Source organism: Fringilla coelebs, assembly GCF_963513975.1.
Source record: "Fringilla coelebs genome assembly, chromosome: 23".
Taxonomy (NCBI): domain Eukaryota; kingdom Metazoa; phylum Chordata; class Aves; order Passeriformes; family Fringillidae; genus Fringilla; species Fringilla coelebs.
Genome location: NC_140049.1, coordinates 1,611,445 through 1,638,353, shown reverse-complemented (window position 1 = coordinate 1,638,353; position 26,909 = coordinate 1,611,445). Strand labels below are relative to the sequence as shown.

Genomic DNA, 26,909 nt, shown 5'->3' with positions numbered 1-26,909 from the left:
AGGCATTTGCCCTGTGATGCTGTTATCCCACACAATCTGTTTTCAAACCTTTTGGAAGCACCTGATGCATGCATAGCATTGGGAAATGAGGTGGTTTGAAAAATAAATCAAGCCAAAACAAAAATGCCCAACAAACCAGAGTGTGGGGAAGCTGAGCTCCCAGTCTGCTTGCTGGGAAGGGAGTGGGTGACAGCATTGCTGCAGCTTCACTGCTGGTGTAGGGGGCTGTGTGCTCCTACAGGGTGAGGGAGGAGTCTGGGGCTCCTTCCTCACCCCCAGGCTCTGCTCTAGAGGGTTGCTTTTGTTGAAGCTTTTTATTTCCAGGCACTGGCAAGTTGTGGAAGGGAAGGTTCTGCAGAGCCTCAACCTCTCCATATCCCTTCTGAGCCATCCATCCCAACAAAGACCTACCCAGGCAGGGTGTTCAGGGTACCTCTTCTAGCTCAGAGATACCTTAACATCCTTTCCTGGATTTCTTCAGCTGTCACGTGGGAAGTGAAATCCTGAGCTGCTTTTACCTTTTCCTGAAGCTTTATTAATAATGTAACACATGCTTTTTTTTATTTTATTTCCAGATTGAAAAGATCATGAGTTCCATCGGCGAAGGCATTGACTTTTCCCAGGAGCAGCACAGGATCTCAGGTAGTGTACTCAGCATGTGTCTATCTGTCCTGGCTGTGCTCTGCACACAAACAGGGTGCTGGCTCCTGTGTGGGGATGTCTTTAACCTGCTTTGGTTCTGGGAGGGAGAGGAATGCTCTGGCCCAGGAGGAGCAGCCCTGGGTTCCCACATGATGCTCAATGCTGCTGCCAGCAATTTTAATTCTACACTCCTTGGGAAGAGTCCTTTAATTTTACAGAATGCAGCTGCAGGGTTTCCCTCCCAGCTCTTTCCCTGAGGGCAGGAGCTGTGCTGGGCAGGGCTGGATGGTGCCAGTGGTGGGTCAGTGTGGGTGCCATGGGGGCCATGCCCTTTGCATGTGGCTGATCTGCCAGGTGCCTCAGGGACTGGGCATTTCTAGGTGCACCTGCTGGTACCCACTGAACAAGGCTCTTGGAGGACACTTAAAATGTGAATTCCCTTCTCTGCCTTTAGTCGTGAGCAAAAGCTGAACTCAGGCTTGCTGGAGAGCTGCCACCACAGGGGATTCTGTCCTTTTAAATCCTTCACCTCCAGCCTGCTGCAGCAGAACAGCTCTGACTCTGGATGGGCAGAGCTCCTCCTGATGAGATGCTAATACAGATCTGCACACACAGCTCACACGGGCTGTGACAGAGCTCACCTCATATCCATTTGTCACTCAGGTTTTTGCTTAGGTGGGGAGGAACCCACTGTTCCCAGTGGGAGTTTAGCCTGATTCAGGCTCTGCATGCCAGGATCAGATGGCTTTGCAGAGGAGTTGAAGCTGTGTGGGTTTGCTCCCTGCTCTGACAGCCCTCCCCGCACCAGTTCAGGCTGTGATGGATCAATAGCAGCAGGGAAAACTCTGACATGGAGGAGAGAGGCAGAGCCAGGGCTCCTGCAGAGCTGTGCAGGCAGTGCTCAGCAAGGTGGGCGCCCTGGAGCAGCCCTGCTGCGCAGGAGCTGCCCTGTCCTGCAGCCAGGGGTTTTCCCATGGGCTGTGCTCTGTCACACTCAGTTTGGGATCCCTCATGTGCAGCCTCTTCTCTCTGTGCTGTGGGACTTGAGAAGTGTCTTGCAGGAGGCACCACAGCTTTAGGAATGCACTTGACATTCCAGCTCTGCCCACTGGTTCCCCCTCTGCCAGCCTCTCAAAGGCAGGATTCCCAGAATGTGGAGCATAAGGGGAAGGATGGAGCTGAGAAATAGGAGTTTGTTTCAGCCAGAAGTTGTGATCAGGATCTTCCCAGGGGGCACAAGTACTGTGATTCTTCTGTTATTGTATCATCCTTGTAACACACAAATATCAGGTGTATTTGGGGCATCTTAGTTTTCAGCCTGGGGTGTTTTAGATGTCTGTTCTGTTTTTAAAGGAAACTCCTCCATTCCCTCCCTCCAACTACTTCCCTCTCTTCATTTTGTCATGACTTTGAAAGGGTTTTGTTAAAAGAGAACCTGCGCTTGGTATTACTGTAGGTTTCCTTTTGAAAGCAGAAATGTATTTACAGGTACTTGCAAGGCTGAATAGAGTAAATAATTTTAAAAATTAAATTCGGGAGCTCAGGAGAAAGAGCTGCTGTGGTTTCATTCCCTCTGCCAATACCCCGACAGCTCCCAGGAATGCTGTGGTAGGCAGCAAGCACTTCCTCACCTCTCTCTTGATAAATTAATTCTGAGCCAGCCACAAATCACTTGGATCTGTCGGAGCAAACCTGTGACATCATTTTTTAAAACCCCCAAGCCATGTTGTCCATCATCGAGTAAATATTGAGGAGTCAGTGATTTCCACTGGAGAGTTCCGGAGCCGCTGCCTCCCTCCCGGCGGGTGGGAGCACTGGGAGGGGGGAGAGGATGAGGAGAAGGGAGGGACAGCGAGGGGCTCGCGGCTCAGACAAAGCCGCCGCCGCAGCCGACGGAGCGCAGGGACCGGCGGGGGAAAGGATGGAGGGGAGGATGGAGACCTGGCGAGCGGGAGCTCCTGGCACACAGTCCGGGCTTAGCTGCTGCCCCGGAGCCTGGGCTGGCTCAGGGCAGGGAGAGAGAAGCCTTTTGTGATCTCGGCGTTGCCGCGTGCACTGGAAGGACCGGCCGGCGCTTCCCAATACCGGCACAGGAGCAACCCCGGGAGCAGACAGCAGGAACTCCCCCAGGGATCTGCAGGTGACACCGTGAGCTCTGCGTGTGCAGCCATTGCAGCACAGTGGGGAGGGATGGCTGGAAGGTACCAAACTGCTTCAGCTGACCTGAAGGTTCAAAGGAAGCAAACGGGGGTCTCCTGATCATCCTTTTCTTTGCATCCATGCTGGAAACAGACGTGCCAGGGAGCCTGGAAATCTGCCTGTGTTGCATAGCAAATTCTCTGATGAAAAGGAGATCTCTGAACTTTTTTTTGGTCATACTTAAGGTCTTGAGCTTTACTAGAGGAGAGTAACAAGTCACTGGACTCATTCCAGGGATGAGGGAAGGGAGAGCTCATCTGCCAGGGCTTCCATAGGTGTTGTGAGGAATCTCCTTTATCAGAGGCTGAGGGGGAGGTGCCAGGGCATGGCTTGGACTTGAGCTGCTGCAGGAAGAGGAGAGAGTGTGCTTGCATTTGCTTTTTTCCTTTTGCTGTGGGCTCGGAAGCAGGGGACCGAAATGCCTCCTTCCTGCAGAGCTGCTCCCTGTCTGAGTGAGGGGCTCCATGCGGCAGCTGCTCTCAACTGAAGAAAATGAAGAAAGGGCAAATCCAGGTGCGTGCCCAACACCTGGCAGGACCAGCAGTGTTGGGTGAGAGCCGTCCTGGCTGTGCTGTCACACGGTGCAGAGGTGGGGCTGGGCTCTCTGGGGCCAGCGTGCTGGAATGCCAAGAGGTCCGGGCAGCGTGCTGGAATGCCAGGCAATCGGATCGCTGGTAAATGACAGAGCCAGGGCTGCCGGACACGAGTCCCCATAACACAGAAACGAGACGAAGCCCCTGCCATGGTTTGCCTTTCTCAGGACTGCTGGGGAAGAAGAGCACAAGCCCTTCCTCTCCGCTGCTGCAGTCTGTGCTTCCTTTGTCTTGCGTGTCTTCCCGCGGACAGCCGCTCTGCCTGGGCTCCTGCTGCTTTCCCGAGCATCCACCGTGTCCGAGCTGGCTCGGCTGCATGAAGCTGTTTCCTCTCAGGCTGCTCCGTGCTCCCCGCTGAGCCGGGGCTGTGTCCAGAGGTGTGTGGTTGAGAGGACTGGCACAGCTCCGCTCCTTCCCTCGCACCTGCGACTGCCTGGGAATGCCTCGGGTGGAAGTTTGCTGCTCTCCTCCCGCCCCCTTCCGCTGAGCCGAGGAGTGGATCCGCATCCCCATGGGGTTGGGCTTCATGTGCTTGCCTGGCGAGGAACTCGCGAGCCCTGACAGCAGTGCCTGTGATCTCAGCGCCCCAGCAGCGCCTCTGAATCTTTGCCCGGGCGAGGAGTTTCTTTTCTGAGTGTGAACTGCAGCACAGATTTGCACCCGGAGCCCGCCGAGGCAGCGCGAGCTCGTTGTCCATGCTCTGTGCACACAAGAGGAATTGTCTGCCCGCTGATTTGTTGTACTCTGAGCATAATTTTTTGAGTTTCTTTATGGTAATGACTATGATGTGGCAATGCCATCTGTCCTCCTCAGAGTGCCGCTGCTACCGCCTGAACGGTTTCTCCCTGTTCAAGCGGCTGCCGATTCCTCTCTCGTCAGGTTCGCGGATGCTGGAGCAGAGCGTCGGGGAGTGGCTGGAGTCCATCGGCCTGCAGCAGTACGAGAGCAAGCTGCTCCTGAATGGCTTTGATGATGTTCGCTTCCTGGTGAGTGCCCCCAGGGACCCCGGCCTCGGGGGGATGCCTTGGCCAAAGCTTCCCACCTTGCCGATGCCCCGAGTGGGCACCGAGCAGAGCCGGGTTCTGCCGCCCGCCAGGATGGTGTTGGGGGGTGTAGGAGGTTGGGCAGAAGGAATTAGATGAGGGTTATGTTGGGTTTTTGCATTTAATTTAGGTGTTATTGGTTTTCTCGCTAAAATTTTATTTCATCTGCCCGCTAAGTCTTTACTGTCCAATTTACTCCAGAAATGGGAAATGAAATTCGCTGGTGTTTTGATGGAAGCCCTGAGCAGTCTGTGCTCTGGGCTGTGAAGGAGGCAGCAGACCTCTTGTTGGAACTGTACTTGCTCAGAGCATGCAGGCAGTATGTTAATGAGCTGTACCTAATTGCACTGACACTGTTGGCTCTGAAACCTAATGATGACGACATGGTAATGCTCAGGGTTGAGGGGTTTTAATAACCAGTGTCTAGAAACTTAAAGCAGCTCGGTGTAAAAATCCAAGAATTCGTGTGGAATGATGGATGAACTGCAAGGAGGGAAAATCTTGGTGCTGCAGGAGGGATTCTCCCTGCATGGCTTAAAGGAATACTTTTGAATGTGGACTCTAAGTTTGGCAAATAACAAAAAATGGATGTAAACCTTGGAAAAGTCATTTTGGCTAATGCAGCATCCTGCCTTGGAACGGGAGTGGTGACATCTCTGGTACTGGGGACAGTGCAGAGAGGTGACACCAGGAGGATGTGAGCTGAGTGAGGGGGTTTGGGAACACAGTGGCCACCACTGGTGGGGAGGGTATGAGGAGCAGCTGGAGAGAGACAGGAATGCAGGAGAGGGCATGGATGGAGGCTCAAGGAGGCACACACCTGAGCAGCATGTGTTGGGCTGCTTAAAGGCAGGGTGTAATTATACTTTAAAAAATTACCTGTCCAGGAGGATAAATGTTGTGGGGTCTATCCAGCTGTGCCTCCTGGTCTCCACAGCAAGCAGCCAGGCCATTTGCTTTCCCTTCCCCTGGCAGGGCCAATACTTCCCTCCAGAGCTGGGGTTTGCTGTGGTTTTCACCCCGTGTCCCACCCAGCCTGTCCCAAACCCCAGTGGACTCTTGGCCAGGGATGTGTGAGGGTTCAGCATCCCTGTGTGTGCTGGCTCTGTTTGGAGATGGTACAACAAATTTAAATGAAATAACCTTGTAGATTCTCTTGGGATCTCCTGGTGAGGGATCTGTGATCATTGTGGGGTTGGTGGCAGCTCTCACCCAGCAGCTGCAGATAGAGCACCTTTCCCTTGCCTGCCCAGGTGTGATGGACCCCACTAAGCTCAAAACTCCAGTAGCAAAGGTTCCTGAGTGTGTCCCTCTGTGTGGTGGTGTTGGGTACGTGGTAGGATTTGCTCTCTTCATGGCTGGATGTTTTTCTCCCCTGTCCAGTGCTGGGTGGCTGCTCCCAGTGCAGCAGTTGGAGCTGCTGGATTCAGGGGATGGGACACTCATTTGCTCATTCCTCTTAAATTTAAAAGGTCAAATAATTTCACAAAGATTTTGTGCAAACCACAGCTGATTTCCATTTTGCTGCTTATCTCCTTTCCTAGGGAGTTGACCCTGGCACCCGTGCCAACCCTGGCTTTAAATCCGTTCATCCCAGCCCTGAGAACTCCAAGCTAATACATTAGCACATCAGGAAAGTTGAATTATTTAGAATCTTTCCCTCTGTGTTGTTCCTTGCCTTCAGCTTCTGGTATTGAGGGAGCAAAACCTCCAGATAGAGCACAAGTGAGGAACAGGTAGTTAATTTGGTTCTAGTGGTGTTTTTGATGTTTTTGGATGAATTATTAAAACTGCTGTGAACACTGAAGCTGGGCAGAGCAGAGGTTCAGGACACCAAGCTCTGAGTGTTGGGCTGCCCAGTCCTCTTCTCTGCACAACCACCATTGCTTTATTGGCTGCCCCTTCCAGTCTCTAACAGAGAATATTCCAAACTAAGAGTGTTAATTTCCTGAAATTGAACAGTTTCTATGAAAGGATTAGTCCCTCTTAGGGCCTCCCTGTGTTCAATATTTCAGGGTCCAAAGAACGCTGGGTAATGGCTTGCAAATCACCAGGTGGGTTATGAGGTTAATTAAGTTTTAGTAGCCTAAACTAGGAAATTGGAGTATTTTGATATGAAAACACGTGTTTTCTGTGCAGGATTTTGCATTGCATTGCTCCCTGCTCAGAGAGCTACAGGGTGTTCTGGCGTGCCAGGATGTTCCCTTTGCTCTGGGATCCCCAGGAGCTTTTTGGGGGCAAACCAGGAGCTTTGCAGGAGAAGAGTGTTCAGTGTGCAGAGATTGTGTAGCTACAGAGCAGGGCAGTGTCCTAAAAGAGCCCTTTAATTACTGAGGAAGATACTCAGCCTGCAGTAGATAACAACTCAGAGGAGGGTTTAAAACAGTTTGACAGGGCACCAGGGTGCCTGGTGCTGTTCTTCACTGGAGAACCAGGGTTTAAAGTTCCCTGTTTGCCCCCAGTGTGGGACAGGGTTATAAGAGACTCAGACTGGAGGTGCTGGGCTTGCTGTACTCTGGTGGCCTGTACTGCAGCCGGATCTGCTTTCAGGAATTTCTGATTCCCCGGATATTTTCAGCTGGCTCCTGTGTTAATCTATGCCCCATGTCACAAGAGCCTTTACCCCCAGGTAGGGAAATGATTCATGAGCACACTGTGTGTAAAGGGAGTTTGAAAAGTGCTCTGTAAATATATTTGGCTTCTTAATTAGATGTTAATATAGGAAAGCAGAAACATGTGTTGTTTCCAAAAATAATAATTCCGTTATTTTCAGAACTCCAGGAACTGGGGATTAGGGGATTAGCTGTGCTCCAGCCACGTGCTGGCTGCCTCACTGGACAGGCTGCAGCTGGAGTGGGCAGCAGGGAGATCATGAGGGTCCTGCTCCTCTTGGGGTCTTCTGACCAACAGCTGAAAGGGACTCAGGGACTCACAGCTCCCGCAGGTGACAGTGGGAGCCACGAGTGTCTCACAGGCTGTGCTGTGGAAGGGAAAGGTGCTCTGGAGCCTTCTCTCTGCTCCTGGGAACTCCAGCTCTGCATCTGGGACAAAACTTGTCTTGATCAAGCACTGGCTTCACTCGGGGGTGGGTATTGCTGGCACAAGTCAGCAGGATTTTTGGGACATGGATGTGACGTGACATTGGAGCACCTCGTCCATCTACGTGTTCCTGGGAAGGGACCAAAGTCTACACAGATCTTGGATTGTGTAATCCTTTGGCTTGGTTGAGGGAAGAAAGGGGTGATAAAAGATGAGTTTAGGTAGCTTAGCTTTCCAAAACACTGGAGTTCTCTTTCCACCTCTGCATTTTGGGCCACATCTCTGTGTCTGCAGAAATTCTACTCCCTTCAAGTTTCCTACAGTAGCCACACTGTGTTTATGGACAAGGCAGGGAAGAGGCTTCCCCTGTTATTCTGCCACTCTCAAGCACAAACCCCACTGTCCAAGAGAGCAGCTTTTTTCCCTCACCCTCTGCATTGCCACCAAGTGACCTTCATGGCCAGCCCCACTGCCACGGGGCAGTCAGACTGGGACACTCAGCTGCTGCTTTTCATATGAAGCTGGAATTGGGCAGCAGCCTGTGCAGGCAGCTGGGATTAGGAACAGCTCAAGTGGAGATAGTGCTTCCAATCCTCCTCCTCCTCTGCTCTGCAGCCCGCTGGGATTCCTTCATCAGAGGGGAAAGTTTATTTGTGCAGTGGGTGAACAGAGCCGCGGCGAAGCTGCTGGCAGTGGCTGTGCTGCCCTTGACTTAGCAAAAATCCAGCTCTGCAAGTAGGATAAAAGCCTCAGCAGCATTGCCTGCCAAATGTGAACAGCTCCAGTGAAGCAGGAATGCCCACCCCACCACCCAGGAGGAGCAGCGCTGCTGCCTCCCACGTGGAGGAACGCGGCCCCGTAGCGTGCGCCGAGTTCCGGGAGCCTCATTGCCTCATCCCTCACCAGAGGAGGGGAATGAAAGGTCAGATCACTAAACTGCAGCAGTGAGTGAAAAGTGTCATCCAGAAAAGTGCACAATAAATGGACTTAATTGTCCTTGGCGGGCAATGAGCTGGGAGAGCAGGAAAAATGTCACAGGAATATGGACCAAGAGGGATTCTGCTGCTCCTGGAGCTTGGCCCCATCATGTCTGCTGTGCTCACCAATGCATCTGCCCTTTTGGGAAGTCCAAAATGCATAGGAAATTGATTTTGGGATGCCCAGTGCATTCCTGGTCCCTGCAGCAAGCAGAGATTAACCCAGGGAAACAGCAGGCTGGACTTTGCCCATCTGGAGAGGGGAAGGACGTGACCACTGTAATGAGAAGGAATTGCAATAACTGATGGCGGAATTCCTCCACAGAAGTGGGAAGGAAACGCCATTACCTGTTCCCTCACAGGGTGTTTTGTGATCCCACAGATCCCATAAATGTCTCTGAGATGCTTGGAAAAGCTTTCCCCTTCCTCTGGAGGGCGGGATCTTGCTGCTGCCCCACAGCTTCCCCTGGGCTGACATCTGAGAAGGGCAAACCCCGCGTGCTCTGGCAGTTGTACCAGTGTTCTGGAGTTGAACTTTTTATTCAGTTCAAAGATATTTTGATTCACAAATGAGCAGGTAAAAGAGAACATAAACCATTTTTTATGGCTTTTTTTTTTATTGTTCCAGCCTGGATTCCCATGGAGTGTGTGGAAAGCAGCTAATGCTGATTCAATGAGACAGCGTCAGAAAGGGAAATCTGTTCTCTGTGTGTAGTGCCCTGGGCTCCTCTGGGGGATTTTATTTATTTTTTTGTAATTGGGGAGAAGTGGTAGAAAAATGATGGTGGTGGAAGAATGGGGTGTCTGCAAATAATTTAGAGTACTGACATTAATGTGATTCAGTGCAATTCAGGGCCGTGTTAGACTAGCCTGCGGTGATGTTCACTAACGGAGCAGCCTTTCCTTCCCCTTCTCCTCTCAGTGTATGCAGCCAAAACCAGGATAAATGTGGAGTTGAGGCCTTGGCTCAGGTTGGCTCACCTTGGCTGGGGTGTGAGCCAGGCTCAACACCTCTCGTGCCTTCCCGGGCCGAGGACAGCCCCGATCCACATCTGACAAAGCCAGGTCTCCTTTGCTCTTCAGATCCTGGGATTTGGGTGTGGGCTGACATCTGCACAATCCTCATTCTCACCTGGTACCTGCTCCATGCCCTGCTGGAGCACTGGCATCTCCTGTGTCCTCAGTCACTCAGCTCTGCCTGATCCAGTTCCCAATGGCCCCGCTTGGCACGCAGCTCCTGGTCCTCTGGGCAGCAGCCAGGCTTTGGACATGCTCTGGGAATGTGTCTGCCCCTGAGCTTTTTTCTATTTTCATATAGAACTTGTCATTTTATAGTAGCCATTCGGGGAAAGCTGCTCTGAGACATTCCAGTAGCTGTTTGCACCCAGGAATGATCTGTGAGGGGCCACCAGAGACCCCTGATGGGGTTTCACTGCATCTGCTCTTGTTGAAACACAGCAGGAACGTGGCCTGACCACAGCTGGGGCAGGGATTTTCATGCAGACTCAGGTGAGCTCTGTGTAGCTCATGCCTGGGCTGTGTCAGGCTGGAACTGGAGCAAGCTCTCCTCAGCTGGGCAGAAGCTCTGGGTGGCTGTTTCTGGGTTTGGTCACTGCTGTCAGCCCCCAGGAACACGTGCCAGTGTCCCCAGACTGACTGTGCAGCACTAAATGAGCCCCTAAGAGGGGAGTTGGTCTCTGCCAAGCCCCTGAGTGGGAATCGTTTCATTCAATTAAATGAATTTTGTTCAGCATCTCCCCCGTGGGTTCTGGCTGGTCCTTGGGAGGTTCCCAAGGACTGTGCTTTATCCACCATGGTAGGGGTGTTTGGGTTGTCTCTGCAAGAGAATGGTGAGAGCACAGGCATGCAGGGATCCTGGGGTTGAAGGAAGTTTGAGGATCTTGGGAAATGGCAGAGCTGTGCCAAAGCTCCCTGGATAATAGGAATGGACTCCACGGGGAGCAGAGAGGTTGGAGTGGATTTTGAGGAGCAAAGTGGGTGGACCAGAACTGGCAATTTAGAGGATACTTATGTTTGATTCATTAGTAGCTCCAGGCCCCATAAACATTAAAAAAAACCATTAAAGTTGCAGTTATTTTTTTTTTCTCTCAATAAAATTGCCTGAACTTGACAACCATGACCGATTCCCTCTGTTGCCATTGTCACGCTGCCAGTCTGCATGGGGAAGAAAATTAAAAATGAAGTGGCTGTGTGCTAATCTCAGATTTATTGTAGGGTTTTGTGTATGAGCCCCTTTCCCCATTGATGCTCTGTGAAGAGCTGGGGCTTCCTCATCGTGTCTGTGGCCAAACAGATCCTTTCCACTCAAGTACCCCAGACTGCAGATGCCTTTAAGGGAAGGCACCAAACTCCACAGATCACAAACACAGATTTGTATGACCAAACAGGGTTCCCCTGCTCTGAGATCTGGGTGTGCCCAGCTGTGAGCTGGACACATCTCCATCTCTGCCAGAAGCAGAGCAGTAGCAGTGACAGCAGAATCTTCAACAAGATGCAAATTGTCTCAGATATACTGAGGGGAAAAAGTGCACACAAAGCTCTTTGTATGCACAGAGAGCTTTCATCTGTCTCTGCTCGGGGTGTCTGCAGGAGCCTTTGGAGTCTGGGAACGCTGTGTTTGGGTTTTGCATCTGTTGCTTTCTGGAGCAGACCCATCCTGGTGCCATCCTGGTGCCATCCTGGTGCCATCCTGGTGCCATCCTGCCCGAGCAGGGTGTGCCATGGCAGCGCTGCCCTCGGGTCCCTGCAAGGAGCACTCACTGCCCCGGGCCCTTCCTTAGCTGGAACCTGGAACGGGAGCATGGACGGACGCCAGGCTCTGGGGAAGAAGCAGCATCTGAAAATTGGGTAGTTAAGTGCCTGCAGAGTGTCCTGCTGGAGGAAGAATCTGGCAGATTTCAGCAGCGCTGCCTTTGGCTCAGTCACTTTGGGGTCACCTCGGTAGCAGGAGGGGACGCTGCCTTCTGCCAGGTAACCTCTGAATGTTTTTTCTTTCTTTAATGAGAAACCTGGAGCCTCACGGGCTGTTTAACTACAGTGCAGGCGCTGAGGCGTGACCAAAGCCAAGCCTTTTTCCAAGAACTCGTGTCTCTGCAGGCAGGTCGGCTGCACCAGCATCCCACAGGGCTCCCAGTGGGGACAGGGGTCACTGGCAGATCCCTGCCCTCCCTCGGGGAGGTGTGGAGGGCACAGACAGGGCTCAGGAGTTCCCTCGTGGTGGTGTGTACTGGGAGGGGGCTCAGTTTGGCTCAGAGGAAGCTGAAGGCCAGGTTGGGGGATGAAGGGCCCTCTGACTGCCTGGCAGCCAGTCTGTGCCCAGCTGGGAGGCAGGGTGGGACTCAGCCTACCCAGCTCCAGGTGTCTGACTGAGCTGATGCTTCAGCTCTTTGAGCAGCCAAAGTTGCTCTGCCCCAGGTAATGCATTTCACCTTCCCTGGCTGAGCCCAGGTGGGGGCTGGTTCCTCACAGAGCACATGGTGAGATGTTGGGGTGGAGCTGGGTGTCCCTCACTGCCCCAAAGTGTGGGTGACAGTGAGAGCTCTGGCCCAGGCCAGCCCTGAGCCTCCCTGGCTCTGCTCAGCCCCACAGAGCTGGGGCACCCAGCAGGAGCATGCAAGGTGAAACCACATGTCACAAGGAATGACATCGGAAACACATCTTGGGAAAGCCTTTTTGATTGTAATTGGCAAGTCTGAGGCTGCTGCTGGAGGCTCCTGGAGGACTGGGCTGATGGCAGAGCACATCCTGAGCCCTGCTCTTCCCACTGAGCACGTCCTGAGCGGACCTGGGGAGGGGCTGGTGGGAGATGGGGCTGTCCTGTGCCCTCAGAGGGGCACTGGGAGGTGGCATCTGCTGCCCTGTGGCCAACACCAAAGGAAACCTTTGGGTCAAACCAAAAAGCAGCAGTGGCCCCTGCAGAGCAGCTCTGCTCCTTGGCTCTTGCCTGAGGGTGTGTTGAGTGTAGAGAAGTTTAAAGTCTGGCTCCTCTATGTGGCTGGCAAAGGTTAAAAGATCTCTGGTGTCTTTGTATTTAATTCTCTCTTTTAGTGGCAGATTATTGTTTTGCATGGGAGTTGAAATCCAGATGGGTTTGAAGGACATTTCTCCTGCACCAGGGGCTGGAATGATTTGTTCAGAGCTGCTATGCTTTGTCTATCCTTGTTAAGTACCCAGAGAATACGGACTGCCACCGAGGGAATTTAATGTGACACATAAAAATAAGGAGCACAGGAGAAAGCTGTAGGCTTCACAGTGTTTAACTACCTTCTATCCTTGCTACAGAGCAAGTAATTTTCTTTGAATTTGAGATGCCAAAGGTGGGAGAACACCTACTGCCCTGCCTTGGGGCTGGCACTGGTGCCCTGTGGGAGAGCGAGAGCCACCAGCTCTGTGCTGCTCGTGTGGGATCATGGCCATGCTAAAGGGGATTAGCACCAAAAAGGGCTCAACACTGGAAAGTGAGCATGAATGAAAGTGTAAATAGGATCAGCAAGCTTGTTTAGTTTTTATACGTGAAAATTACTCATTGCCATCGTCACAGCTCATTTGGCTGCTGACTGTTCCTGCTGCCCGGGTGGCACCAAGGGAAGGGCTGGCTGTGAGCTCTGCCCTTGCCAGCGTCTTCCCTGCACTACCCCAGCTTCAGCCCTGGCTCTCTGCAGGGGGATGGAGCCACAGAGTACCAAGATGGGCAGAGCAGGTCCAAGCAGTGGGAACTGCAGGGTTCAGGTACCTGGGGTGTGCCATGCTGAGGTCACTTCAGTCCCTCCCTCTTCCTCCCCCTCACAGGGCAGTAATACTTTGCTTTCCAAACCAGAGAGAAATCCCATCACTTGCTCTTTGTCCATTTCAAAAAGCCGTTTCCGAGCCATCTCTCTCTGGGAGATGAATTCCTTGCACACATACTGCATTCCTGCCAGGTGAGGTGTCTGTCAGGGGAGTTAATCCCCATTAATCCCTTCCCTCCTCCCCTGAGCCGAGCACACAATCCCCTGCTGTTACAGGAATGCACATGAAATGTGGCTCTTTGGCTTAAAACTCATGAACAAGAAAGGGGAGGGGATGTTTCCATCTTTCTGGTGGGGTGCTGCTGCCCACCAGCTGGAGGTCAGTGCCCTGGCAGCAGCAGCTCCTCGTGTTAATCACTGGGAGTTTGTTCCCAGTCCAAGAGAGTTGCAGCTTGTGCACCAAATGGGCAGCCTGGAGCTTTCAGCAGCAATCTGCCTCTTCTTACTCACTGATTTTGTTCAGTTGAGGGGTGCACAGAACAGTTCATGTGATGTGGTTCCCCCTGGTGTGCCTTGGCCTCACTCACAGGCTCTGGGGTGCAGGGCAGATGGGTCTGACCGTGGTCTGGTGTGCACAGGGGCTCTGGGGCAGTGGCAGAAGCTCTTCCCAGCACAATGGCCCTGACTGGTGCAGTCTGTGAACTGGCCTTTGGGGGAAAACACGGAATGAACCCCACCCCATTGGCTGCAGAGCCATTTAGCCCAGACTTTTCTGTTGTTTAAACAACTCTCAGACAAATAAATGCCTTTGTGCCCTGGCTGTCAGCTCAGGCTCTGCTCTCCAGGAATGAACTGTGTAGGATCTGACCTGCCAAGGGAGGGGGAGGCAGAGGAGCCCTATCAGGGGGTGATAAGGGCTCTGCCTCCTGCCACCCACTGCTCATTTGCTGTTTGCTAAATGACTAGTCTGGGCTGCTGGGCAGAGAGATCTCTGGGCATCTCTTATCTCTGGTGTTAATTCCCTGTTTCCCTGAACACTCCTCTGTGGCCGAGGGAAGGGCAGCTCCTGGGTGGAGAGCCATGTGCCATCCTGCTCTGCTGTCACCACACCTGCCATGGAAGTGGCAGTGATGAGCAGAGCAGCTGCTGGCATGGCCAGGAGCAAGGACACGCTCGGGAGGAGGCTGCTCTGGGCTAGCTCGCTGCATTTAAAGCAGGTAGCACTCAGCAAAGCACACTTGCTGAAATCCCACAAAAGCGTGGATGGGAAGGGGCAGGAAACCCTTGTTGCCCTTTATGGAGGGTGCCTGGCAATCTCACCTCCCCTCACCTTCCCTGCGGCCGGCCTTAATTGGGTTTCTCTTATAAAACCAAAATGTGGAGCAGCCAAGCGCTGTCGGCACACACCTGCTGGGACTCTGGGGAGCAGAGGGAGGCAGGGCCAGGGAGGGGTCTGGGCTGGGGCTGGAGCCTTCAGTCGCACAGCAGCGTGGCTCTGCCAGGTGTGGGAGATGTGTCCTGCTGAGCTCTGCCCAGGTAGGAGGGCAGGGAAGCAGGTTGTGACAGAGGCTTTTAAAGGGGGGGTGGAGTCCATGTGCTTCTGCTCTTCAGGGGGAAGGGGGCAGAAAATGGGTTTTAACAGCACAGTGTGGGGAGGCTGAGCAGAACCCAGAGCACCTGCTCGGGCATGGAGGGGGCTGGGGTTTGCCTGGGCACTGTTACAGGATGTTTAAAGCTTCTGCGTGTTGAGTCCCATGCCCCGGGGCTAAGGGCTGGAAGCGGCTCCCAGAGCAGGGAAGGGAGGGCAGTGCTCTGTGTGCTGCAGCTCTGCTCGTGTCAGCCCTCTGTGTGCCCGAGGTCGGTACACGGGGCAGAGCTCCCAGCCTTGGAAGCCTTCTTTATCTTCCTCCTCCTCCTCCTGCTGCCAGGATGTGCTGGAGGTCAAGTCAGGAAGGCGCCCTAACTGTGTGATGTCCATTCACACACCCTGCTCCCATGTCACTCCCTGCTGTCCCCACAGGGCTGTAATGTCATGGAGGACCAGGACCTTCGGGACATCGGGATCGGGGACCCGCAGCACCGCCGGAAGCTGCTCCAGGCTGCTCGCTCCCTCCCCAAGGTCAGCACAGGAGGATGGGCACTGCCAGGCACGGCTGTGAGCACAGGGGGAACAACAGCCAGACCCTGCATCTCCAGGGCTGGGGAAGGGTTTGGGGAATAGCAGGGAGGAGGAGGAGGAGTATGCTGCTCTTCCAGGCTATGTGGATGGTGGTAGCTCCATGCTGGGACTGTTCTGCCAGTCTTGATCCCAAGCACATTCTTTGTTTGTACAGTGCTTTTGTTACTAGCTAGTGGAGATAGTGATGGCCTGTAAACTGATTTTCATTGACTCCATATCCCTTGGGATCCCAGCTCCTGCAGCTTTTAACACCTTTCTTGTGCTTTCACAGTTGAAACCCCTGGGTTGTGATGGGAATAGCCAGCCATCAGTTCCTGCATGGCTCGACTCCCTGGGGCTGCAGGATTACATCCAGTCCTTCCTCTCGAGTGGCTACAGCTCTATCGACACTGTGAAAAACCTCTGGGAGCTTGAGATAGTGAACGTGAGTGTCACCCCTCTCCTGCCCTGTTCCCTGGGGATGGCACTTGCTACAAGTCTCTCAGAGCAGCTCTGTGCCCATGGTGACCCTGATCTCTCCCTGCAGGTGCTGAAAGTGAACCTGCTGGGCCATCGGAAGCGGATCATCGCCTCGCTGGCAGACAGACCCTACGAGGAGCCACCAGCCAAGCCACCACGGTTCTCACAGCTGAGAGTGAGTCCCTGCTCGTGGCTCCCTGCCTGGCTAGTGTGTCAGTGCTGGGAGAAATCTTGCCATGACCAGTGGTGTCCATACAGCTGCTTGCCTCATCCTCTCCAGCCACCCAGGCAGCAAATACCTGTGTAGGGGTAACCTTGCAGTGAGTGGGGCAAGATAATTCCAGCCCTTGCAGGTCAGCCTCTGGATGCTGACCCCATGGGAAAGGTCAGGCTGCCCCTTGGGATCAGGTGCCTGCACTGAAGGGGTGCAGGGTGCCACCCCCACCTCTGCCCTGCACAGAAGGGAGCTCTGAGCTCACTTTCTTACCCTTGTTTCCTGGTCAGAGATGTGGGAGCTTTCAGCAGGCAGGAGTGACCCAGCCCAGCTGGAGAGGGGCTGCAGCTGGGACTTGGTGTTTGATTGCACCCTTGGCATCCAGAGCCCTCTCCCTGGCCCGGCTGGGCTGCTGGGAGCTCCTGCTCTCACTGCCAAATAACACTCCACAGGATGTGTGGATGTTGATTTTTGCTGCAGGAGTGGCAGCATTTGGATGTCAGGCCCTTGTTAAGGGGCTTGGCTGGGAGGGAAGCATCACATTCCCTGTTCTTCCTGAAAATTGGCTTTTGAAAGCTGAGTTTGGCAGAAGCTGCTAGGCTCAGAGCGACCCTGAGCTCAGGAATGGGGTAGCATGTCGTGCTGCCTCCTCCCAGAGATTGCTAATCAGCTTCCTGGAGCAGGAATTGGAGTGATTAGAGTTTACCCAACCTAAACATCTGGTCCTTGCCCTGCTGCAGAGCTCTGCCCTTTTGGATTCTATTCCCAAGCCTTTCCAACCCAAACAGCCTCAGCTGAAGCGAGCTGGGCTGCTGTGTTTGCTGACACGGGATTCTTTAGGAGCTGGGTTCAAGTGTGAGAACAGAGAGAGCTCACACTGGTGCTGCACTGGGAGGGTGCCCAGTATAGACCCACTGCCCAATGCCCTGTGCCAGGCAGCAGGAGCCCGGGAGGGACCAGCAGCCAAGGAAGGCTCTGCACCGTGAGCAGCGGGGCTGAGGCAGGGAGAGGCTGCTCCAGTTCGGCTCAGCTGATTGAGATGCTGCCCGGGGAGGCTGCCTGGGAGAATGGGCCATTTGCAGCATTTCCTGGCGCTGCAGCTGGTGAGCTCCTGCGCTGGCTGCGGCGCGGGGGGCGGGCGGACATCAATGGCAAATCAAGCGAGTGGGTTGAATGGGACTAATGCGGCCACAGCTGTGCCGAGGCTCTGGCCGTGCCTGCGGGCCCTGGGCGCGCTCTGGCGGCGGCTCCCGGCGCTCCTCTGCTGGGGTGGCTGATCATCATCCCCCTCGGGTGCTTAGCTTGGTGCTTTAGGGGAGCCCACCCCTCTGGAATCACCTTGCCCCCAGCCCAGCGTGTCCCCTGCCCTCCTGGGATGAGCTGTCAGATAAAGAGGCATGCTGGGCACAAAGAGGTGAGTACATGGCTGAAACCACCCTGGAGCAAATCAGGTGTCTCATGCAGAAGGTGAAGGGTGGGATTGACACTGAGGCAGGAGCCCCCAGAGCAGGAGCTGACCCCGTTAGTCCACTCAATGCACGCTGTGCTGGGCAATGTAGAGGGAGTGATGGGGGGCACAGCACAGCCCAAGCTGACTGGGACCCTTTGTGGTGTTTGCTCCTTCCAGTGCCAGGATTTGATGTCCCAGACGTCGTCTCCCCTGAGCCAGAACGACTCCTGCACAGGCAGATCTGCTGATCTCCTGCTGCCCTCCGGGGACACTGCCAAGAGGCAGCACGATCGTGGCACTGACATTGCTCCCTACTCCAGAGCTGAGCGCTACAAAGCACAGGTTAGTGGGTGCTTTTGTGTGTCCTGGGCGCCCTCTGCACAGGCTCCCCCATCTCTGGAGCCAGGGAGAAGGGAGGATGCTGCAGGGAGGGAGCTGGTCAGGCTCAGCTTCCCTCAGACATTAGAGTCAGCAGCTCCTTTATGCCTCAGTTTCACCTCAAAAATCCATGGCTCACACTTCCATCAGCACTGGCACCTTAACCCCACATGCTGCCTCCACCCAGCTCCTGGGGGATTTGGCTATTGCCAACCTCAATCCTTACCTCAAAGAGCCCCCCTGAGAGCTGTTCCAACCCACTGTGGCTTCACATCTGTGCTTGTTCCCCTGCAGGAGGACCGTCGGGAGTCCAGGCTCACCCTGCGCCCCCCCAGCCTGGCAGCCCCCTATGCCCCTGTTCAAAACTGGCAGCACCAGCCCGAGAAGCTCATCTTTGAGTCCTGCGGGTACGAGGCCAACGTAAGTGGCTTTTGGCTTGTGGGGGTGGCGAGGATGAGGAGCTCTGGGCTCTCAGGGCAGTGTCATTGCCTTGGGATTGGCAGGATTTAACATCTCTCCCTCCTTCACACAGTACTTGGGCTCCATGTTGATCAAAGACCTCCGAGGGACAGAGTCTACCCAGGACGCCTGTGCCAAGATGAGGGTAAGGAGACCCTGGGGCCGGGGGCTTCACTTGCAGCCTGTGGGGGATGATGTGGGTTGGGGAGGGGGCACCTCAGTGGTTCTCCAAACCCTGTCTACCAAACAGGCAGTGCTACTCTCTCTGGTGAACTGCCCCTTCCCAGCATTGTTCCCCGTACCCAGAGGGTCTGGGAGAGTGGGTGTTTTCACTGGGGAAGTGGTGGCTGGGTTCTCTTCAGCTCCTTGTCTCTTCCCCTCTGCTTCCATCAGGAGCTAACTTTCCTCCTCCTGGTCCCAGATCCCCAAAACTTCCTGCACAGGCCTGGAGGTCTCTGGGGTGGGGGTAAAGAGGGAGCATCCATTCACAGTTGGTGACTTGAATATTCTCATTTCTGAAGAAATCCACGGAGCACATGAAGAAGATCCCAACCATAATCCTGTCCATCACATACAAAGGGGTGAAGTTCATCGATGCCTCCAACAAGGTGAGCTGCAGATGCCTCAGAGTCAGTGTCTGGAGGGACACAGCCTGCAATCCCACCTTGCCTGGGAGCTGCAGGTCACTTTTTGTGGCTCCAGAAGCCACAACTAGTCCTGGGGAGCTTCTGGGGCTGGGGGAGAATACCAAGGTGGTGATGATCACCTGAGTGCCAAAGGCTTGGCAGACTGGCTGCTTGTGGATCATGTTGCCATTTATTCCTGCCATGGGAGGGACCTGGGACTGGTCTGGCTGGGAGACCCCCCTCCCCCCTTCCCTGTCCCCAGGACACCCTCCACAGCCACTGTTTGCCGGGTGTATTTGCCATCCCCAGAAGGGTGACGGGTGCTTGTGGTTGACCTCGGCAGAATGTCATTGCTGAGCACGAGATCCGGAACATCTCCTGTGCTGCCCAGGACCCTGAGGATCTCTGCACATTTGCCTATATCACCAAGGACCTGCAGACCAGCCATCACTACTGCCATGTCTTCAGCACTGTGGATGTGGTGAGTGCATTGATGTGTCACATCTCCCGGTCCTTCACAGCCCATTTGTTTCATCCCTCAGCTTTATTGGCTAGTCACAGACTGCTCCTTTCCAGGGTTCTTTCACCCATTTTTGCCATAAAGTAGTCTTGGTTCCAAATGCCGTCCTTTGGACCTCTGTGGACAAAGACAGTATTTGTCTGGTTTCATTACTGCCATCTCCAGCACTGAATAAAGCAGGGCAGGAGCTTTCCCTCCTGGGGAACATGACATGCACAAACCCCTAACATGCTCTCAATTATGTTGAGCATAATGGGCTGATTTAACAACTCAGAGAAGGTAGAAGTATGATTTGCTTTTATACTTGGACAGAATTAAAATTACACAAGACTTTTGGGCTATTTTTCTTTATGCTGCTGAACTGCAGTGCTGGTGGGGCTTTACAGGTGGGCAGGGGACCCTGGGGCAGGCAGCATGGTCCCAGCTCCCCCACATCTGGAGCTCAGTGGCTTTGCCAGGGACCCAGCAGGAGTGACCTGCTGATGGGAAGGTCTGTGACCCCATAGCAGCTTCTGAGCACAAGGGGGACTGTGTACAGGGTGATCTGACAGCTTTGTGTTCTCTGTGTTCTCTCCAAGAACCTGACATACGAGATCATCCTCACGTTGGGGCAGGCATTCGAGGTCGCCTACCAGCTCGCCCTGCAAGCCCAGAGAGCAAAGCCTCTGGGTGCTGGAGCAGGAGAAATGATTGAAACAAAATCTTCCAAACCGGTGCCTAAACCACGAGCAGGCATGAGGAAATCCGCGGTACGTGGGTGTGGGCGGGAGCAACCTGCTGGGCTGAGCTGGGGGTTCTTGTGGGCACCACACCCCTACACCTCCCCTGGGTGGTGGGGGGAGCCCAGTGTGGTCCAGGTGCCTGTCCTGCTGCTGGCACTGCAGGTCTGTGTCTGTGTCAGTTCTGCTGTGGGGCTGGGGCTTCTCCTGGTAGCAGAAGGGCAAGCAGAGGTGGAAACAGCTCAGGTGGGATGGGGCTTTAGTGCCCTGCTGGGTCCAGCACAAGCTTCCACGTGCAAACCCTGCAGAGCTGCAATGAGATACGTAGGTGAGCTGCAGTATGGGATTTCCCATAGCCAAAACCAGCCAAGACTGGAACTGCTGAGGAGCAGGGACTGCCGCACAAGCCACTGCCTTCCTGTAATGTCTCCTTTTGTCTGTGTTCTGCTTGCTCCCCCCGCTCAGGTGCCGCTCCCTCCCGACACCCGCTGTTGTTACTGTCACACCTGTACAACTCACCGCCCCTCCTACCTGCCGCTGCAGTCTGTTAGTCCTGGAGCGAAGGTCTTTACCCTTCTTCCTGCCATCCTCCATTCCAAACCGACCCGGGCTGCCTCCCCACTTCCTGTATCTCCTGCTGTGCCCCTGTGTCCTGCCTCGCTGTTGTTCATCCCCATGCTCATTCTGGCCCACGCCAGGGGTTCAGATGAACCCCGGGGATCTGCTGCTCCCACCCTCCCCTGCTGATGCAGTGTGGCAGCTCTCAGCTAACCCCGCTGCTCCTGCTGGGGCGGTAAGTTCCCCGTGGCATCCTGATTTAGCAGGACAAGAGGAAAGAGCCATGCTTGGTCAGGAGGGTGAATCACGTGGGAGCTCACCTGCCAGGAGCTGTCTCCCTCTGTCCCATTTCTGTAGCGCTCCGTTTTTCATGCTTGTTTGAGATGAGCAAAACTGTCACTGATGGTGACAGGGGCTCACAGCCTAATGCAGGGAGTCATCTTGGGGTGCTGGGTTGAGACTGACGTGGCCAGACACGTTTTAGCTGTGAAGGACTCAAATGCTCCCCAGCAAGAGCTGCTTCCTTGCACATGTGCACATTTTTGGGATGGGCAGTAGGCAGGCAGGCGCTCCGTGCTTTGAGTCCCCGCTCATTCTATCCCAGAAGCACAGGTGTCCTAAGATGCCCTTTCTCTCCTTATTTTCTAGCTGGATCCCCCTGAAGTGGACCAAGACTCCCAGTCTCATGCCAGTGTCTCCTGGGTCGTGGACCCCAAGCAGGACTCCAAGCGGACCCTCAGCACTAAGTATGAGACCACTATCTTCTAAAGCAAACGCCCGCGTCCGCCCCGTCTAACCGTGCCTTTGCGATCTGATCTGTCTGCTCTTCTAAACTCCCTCTTCCTCCAGCTGCTCGCCCTGAGCCCGCCTAGGCACCGCGTCCAAGGCAGCAGCACTTAGGAGACTGTAGACTTAAACAGCTTTTGTACCTGCTGAACACTGTGAATCTCCTTACTCGGAAACAAGGGTAACGCGCTGTAGCTGCCCGCCAGGCAGGAGGAGCAGAGGGCAGGCTGGCAGTCGGAGATGTGGATCCAGGAAAGCCACCCACCGTTTTCACGTCTTCCCCCCTCGCTCTGGCACTGTGAATCCCTGGGGCAATGTGATACTCCCCAGGCCTTTTTTTTTTTCTATCTCACCTTGTCTTTGGACTGATGGAGACCTCTTGTCTCTACGGTGCACACACTCCCTCCTCCTAGATCCTTCTCTTCCCGACTGAGCCACGGCTGTGTACTGTTCAGTGAACTCACCTCTCCTTCCTGCCAGTCGAACCGACACTAACCACTGTGATGCTCTCTGCAAATAACACACGGGCACTTCATTTCCTCACGGCCACCTTTGCCCACAGTCTCCTTCCTCAAAGCCCAGTGCAGAATTTGCTCTGGGTGGTGGGGGAGCGTTGGTTTGGGCTGGGTGTGATCGTTCCCACTGTGAGCTCTGTCCCCTCGGACAGGAGGGGGGGTTTGGTTGCATGCATTTCAGTCCTTTGTAGGTTTTTCTTTCCCTCGTGGTCCTTGTGTTTACACTCACCAGACTTCTCTTGAGAGCTGGGTGTAGTTCTCACGTGGTAGCCTGTGGTTAAGCTGCCAAAGGCACATGTTATTGTTAGCCCCAGGCTGGGGAGGGGAGGTGTCAGCTGGGCACCACAAGCAGCATCAGCAGGGAGAGGTCAGGGAGCAGCCCTAGGTTATTTGCCCCTGGTATTAGGGCCCAGTAGCAGCTTGTCTGAGTTTTGCTGGGCTTTGGAGCTGCTGCCTCAGATCTTCCATTTCCCCTCACCTGCAGTGAAATCTGATGTTTCAAAGTCCTTACTTAGCTCTTTCTCAGGAATGAGTTTGATTTCCCAGGTCGTTTGTGACTTAATGGCAAACTGACCTCAGACTGAGGGCTCAGCCAGTGGGAACGCAGTGAGAGGACTAAAAGTAAAAGTGTTGTCTTAAAGCAAAAAAACAAAGGAAAGCTCAGTCTAGTACATACATTTCATATGCCACAGGGTCCCTGACACAGAGTCAGCACTGCCCAGGGCCACCCTGCCAGCCCAGGCCTTGTGGACAGCAGAACATTGCTGTGCCTGAGAAGCTCTGAGAGGTTGGGTTTGGGTTCCATCAGCACTTTTCCAAGCTCTAAAGAGTGCCCTGAAGATTTCTGTGTCCCTCTAAGAGAAACTCAGTCCCTGGTTTGGGTGGCAGAGCAGTTTCTATGTGTAGGTGTTCACCATGCAACTGCCACATGTCCCCCCAGTGTCAGAGGCACTGAGCTCTTCACCTCCCCCTGCTCTCAGCTGGGAAGGGCAGGTCCCTCCACGCCCCCTCAATCCGGGTCAGGAGAGCATGTGCCTTTCTCAGGGTGACCAAGCCCAGCAGGGATCGCAGGCAGCCCTTCCCAAACCACGCCACTGCCCCTCTGTGTCCGTAGCCCTGACAGATTTTGTGTCCCATCTCCGGGCCGTTCACCTGGCCTTTCCCAGCACGTGTTTTTGTATGACTCGGAAATTCATTCCATTATCTTCCTTTCTATTTGCCTCTGCGAAGCTGAGCTCCGGGCAGCCGTCTCCTACCACGGGATGTAGTAGCGGGGCAGAGACCTGGGATGCAGTGGCCTCCTGACATGAAGATCATCTCCCTCTGGCACCGGTGGCTGCCTCAGAGTGGGTGTGTGGCTGCTCGGTGAGGGCTGCCAGAGCAGAGGGGGGAAGGGACCCAGCCTCCGCCGAGGAAAGATGCTCATCTCCATTCCTAGCAAAGGAAAACTCGAGACTGGAGGCCAAGAGCGATGTCGCCTTTCCTAGTTTGCAACAAAACATCTTTCGACCGTTTCTTTTTTAACCAAGTGACACAGAGCAAATCCAGTTCATGGTTTCAATGTAGCGCTGCAGCTTTTTGGTGAGGAAAAAAAAAACAAACAGATTTTTATTTGCTGAGAATCCCGCAGTCCGGCGAGGAGCACGATAGAAAGTCTTAGCAGGGGCGTGGTGTGCACATTTCTGATGGTACTTACTCTGCTTCAGCTCTGGGTGAACAGGAGAGAACGCCAAATTCCTGGAGATCGCTTCCTCCTGTGTGAGAACCTGGTAGGGTAAGTCCGCATCCTGTTCTCCAAGCCACTCCACGCTTTTGTAGCAAATGGAAGTAAGTTGAGGAAAAGAATCTGCAAAGGATCTTTCACCCCAGAGCAGCTGTGGCCAATATCCCCGATGGTACAAAGCTTCCTTATCCCCCGAACTGTCGTGTTGCAATACTTGACATTTCTATGGCAAGGACCCCGTTTCTTCCCGTTTCCGCACTGAATTCCTGGGGACGACTCCCTGCTCCAGCTTCTGTGCACCTGTCTTGTTTTTAAATGCAGTTATGCCCTGAAGGGTTGGGGTTTTTTTAAGTATATTCAATTGTGATTTAGCACTTTTTTGATACTAGCTCATTATTTAATTAGTGCAACCGTTTCAGAAGATGAACAAATAAGGAGTTAAATTTTGGGCATTACACTGAAACAGTCCATCCCCAAGGACAAACCACATCAGCCTGAGGGTGGCTTGGCCCCGTCCGAGCCCAGTGTCCCCAAAGACACCACCTCAAAGGTGTTGTGTGCTTGCTTTTATTCTGAATTACAGAGCGTTTCACAGTGGTTTGGGCTGTGACTGACGTGTTTTCAGACTGTTCCCCTCTGGGGAGAATGTTAAAATGATTGTGATTTGAATTCTTCAGATGCAGAATGCAGCGCAGTGCGTCTGTCGTGATCTCGTCGGGCCCTGTCAGGGCTGTGGGACCTGCTGCTGCACGGGAACGCTGTGCCCAGTAATTCCTGTTTAACTCCACTTGCTGCTGTATTGTCAGGATTTCCTTTAGTGTCTCTCACCAGTGAGGCTGGGAGGGAAGTGAACCATAATCCCGAGGGCACAGACCTGTAAAGGATTGGGAAGGGGGAGTGGAGATTTTGGGTTAAGTCAATGAATTTAGGAAACCTAACATTCCTTGTTATGCACATGTTGCAATTCATACTGGTGTAAGTGTAAATATTTGGTGTGTTGGCAACAAGTCTTTGCTGAGATTGCAAATTGAACCTCTGCTTGGGAGGAGGGACACCTTTCCTTTCTGACACGTGAACTCTTTTGGAGGTTGGCTTGGAGGTGACGTGGTGATGAAGACTCCAATCTTCAGGCACTGGGCTCGGTGACCCTGGTGGTCCATTCCAGCCCCACGTGTAAACCTGTGGTTGTCTTTAGTGATCCATTCTTTAGCCAGATACTCCCTTTCTCACCTTTCTCACAGACAGAGCAGTTGTTTTGGCAGTCCAGTGTGGTGGGGTCTCTCGAGGGACTCAGTGCTGGAGACTGACCCTGGGCTGTGCCAGTCACTGGCTCCTGGCCACCCTCACCCACCCACTGTGCAGTATTCGGGCTCTTCCTCCCTGCAGGGTTTTGTGCTATCTGGAGGAAACTGCCCCAAATTTCTGGTGCTGAACATGACATTGCATCCAACTGCATCTGCTGTATTACCTGCCCGGGAGGAGTCGGGGCTCCTCTGTTCCTCTCTTTAAAGATAGATTGTGTTTCACAGACTTTGGTTTGTGGGCTGAGCCCTCACTCACAGCTGGCAAACAGAGTTGCCAAGTTTTGTCTTTCCTTTTATAGGAGGGGATGATTTTTTTTTCAAATTGAAGATGCTTTATCCTTTTTTTATTTTGTGTTTACAAAGAAAATAAAAAAACAGTGCTAACCTTAGCTGCTCAACTGACTTTAAACTTGCTTTGGGATTGTTCTTTTTAGAAGAAATTATGCAACTTTTTTGGGGTACACGCCTGTCCCCCCTCCCAGGGAGAAGATGCAGCACCTTCCAGGCTGTACCTGTAGTGAAGTCTGTACCTTCAGGAGGCTGCTGAGACACAGAGCAGATGCCAAAAAGCCCCAAACACGTCCCGTTCTGTGTGCAGCTGAGGTGGAGCCAACGCTTTAATGCTCCTTCCACCCACCTCAGAAGTTTCCAACAGCAGCAGCAGCATTTCCCTGGCTCTGCTCAGATCCTGTTTTGGAGCCAGCACAGCGCTCACAACGCTGCCGTGTTGCAAAGGTCTCCCTTTTAGATCCCACATTGGTATTACCTTAAATTTTTTTTTTCCCAAAAGAAAAGTACCTGTGCTGTTCTCGCTAAGTCAACCCAGCTCAGACATTTTTCTTACCCACAGAAGAATAACCTGGGATTCCCTGACAGGGCAGAGACAGTCGAGTTCAGTTTGCAATGTGGACATTTTTGCTAATTGTGATGTATGACAGTGGGGCTGATTTGTAATACAAATGTTATTTAATCTGTCTGTATTTTGATACTTGAATTTCCTTTTATTTCCTGTATATACGATTGTTAATCTGTTCAAATTTGTCTGAATTTTAAACATCTTGTGGTACCAAACATAACCAATCTGTGCAACAACATAGACTGACCTCACTACAACAAGGCGAGATTGTAAATATTCCTGGGCTTCCAGCAGTCGTTTTGTTGTTTTCATAATTGTACAACTTAGAACAGACTGAATTAATAAACAACCTTAGACACACGTGTGTGCTCTTGTGTGTGGCCCCAGTGTTGTGCCCAAATCCTGCTGGGGGTCTGTGTCAAAGCAGGGCAGTTCTCATCCTGCAGGCACTGGCTGGGGGAGTTTGGGAGCTTTGGTTGAAGCTGCTTTTTCTGCAGTCAGTCATAATGACCCAAACATTGAATATTATTATTATTTTGAGTCTAATTTAAGCGTAAAATCACATCCAAATGTTCTGTAAAAGACAGCACGAGGGTCTGCAGCCATTGTGGGTGTATTCTACACGTGATGGAGGGTTAGAAAAGCTCATTTTCCCCCCCACTAAAGTACATCTGCAAGGACCGTGTCCCTGGGGGCTGCCATGTACTGGGGATGAAATCCCCACTGAAATCCCTTTGTGCAGTACAGCAACGAGTGGTTCCTGTAACACCAGTACCCATTTGGGCAGCCATGGTTCAGAACATTTACCCAGCAAAGACCTGGGGCTTGCCAGGAACTAGGACACTTGAGTGTGTAAAATTAGAGCAAGAAGTCCAGACATTTAAATACAGGTTAAAGTTCAGATTTTCGTGTCAAGCAAAAT

At 53.2% G+C, this 26,909-nt stretch overlaps 1 protein-coding gene across 10 annotated transcripts in view; it reads left to right on the top strand.

Moving 5' to 3' along the window:
• ANKS1A (ankyrin repeat and sterile alpha motif domain containing 1A) overlaps nt 1-26,340 on the top strand; it is a gene marked incomplete at its 5' end in the record, with an annotated part of 73,000 nt that extends 46,660 nt beyond the window's left edge. For 3 of the 10 annotated variants that reach the window (XM_084220638.1, XM_084220633.1, XM_084220634.1), the window contains 12 exons: nt 576-642; nt 4,314-4,420; nt 15,262-15,360; nt 15,692-15,844; nt 15,947-16,054; nt 17,721-17,885; nt 18,216-18,341; nt 18,454-18,525; nt 18,902-18,988; nt 19,350-19,487; nt 20,105-20,275; nt 21,452-26,340. In XM_084220638.1, coding sequence (XP_084076764.1) covers nt 576-642; nt 4,314-4,420; nt 15,262-15,360; nt 15,692-15,844; nt 15,947-16,054; nt 17,721-17,885; nt 18,216-18,341; nt 18,454-18,525; nt 18,902-18,988; nt 19,350-19,487; nt 20,105-20,275; nt 21,452-21,571 — 1,413 coding nt within the window. In that variant the 3' untranslated portion in view covers nt 21,572-26,340. The remainder of the gene's footprint in view (nt 1-575; nt 643-4,313; nt 4,421-15,261; nt 15,361-15,691; nt 15,845-15,946; nt 16,055-17,720; nt 17,886-18,215; nt 18,342-18,453; nt 18,526-18,901; nt 18,989-19,349; nt 19,488-20,104; nt 20,276-21,451) is intronic. The other 7 variants (XR_014616708.1, XR_014616709.1, XR_014616710.1 and 4 more) reach the window with 7 other exon arrangements.
• Nucleotides 26,341-26,909: the final 569 nt, after the last annotated feature.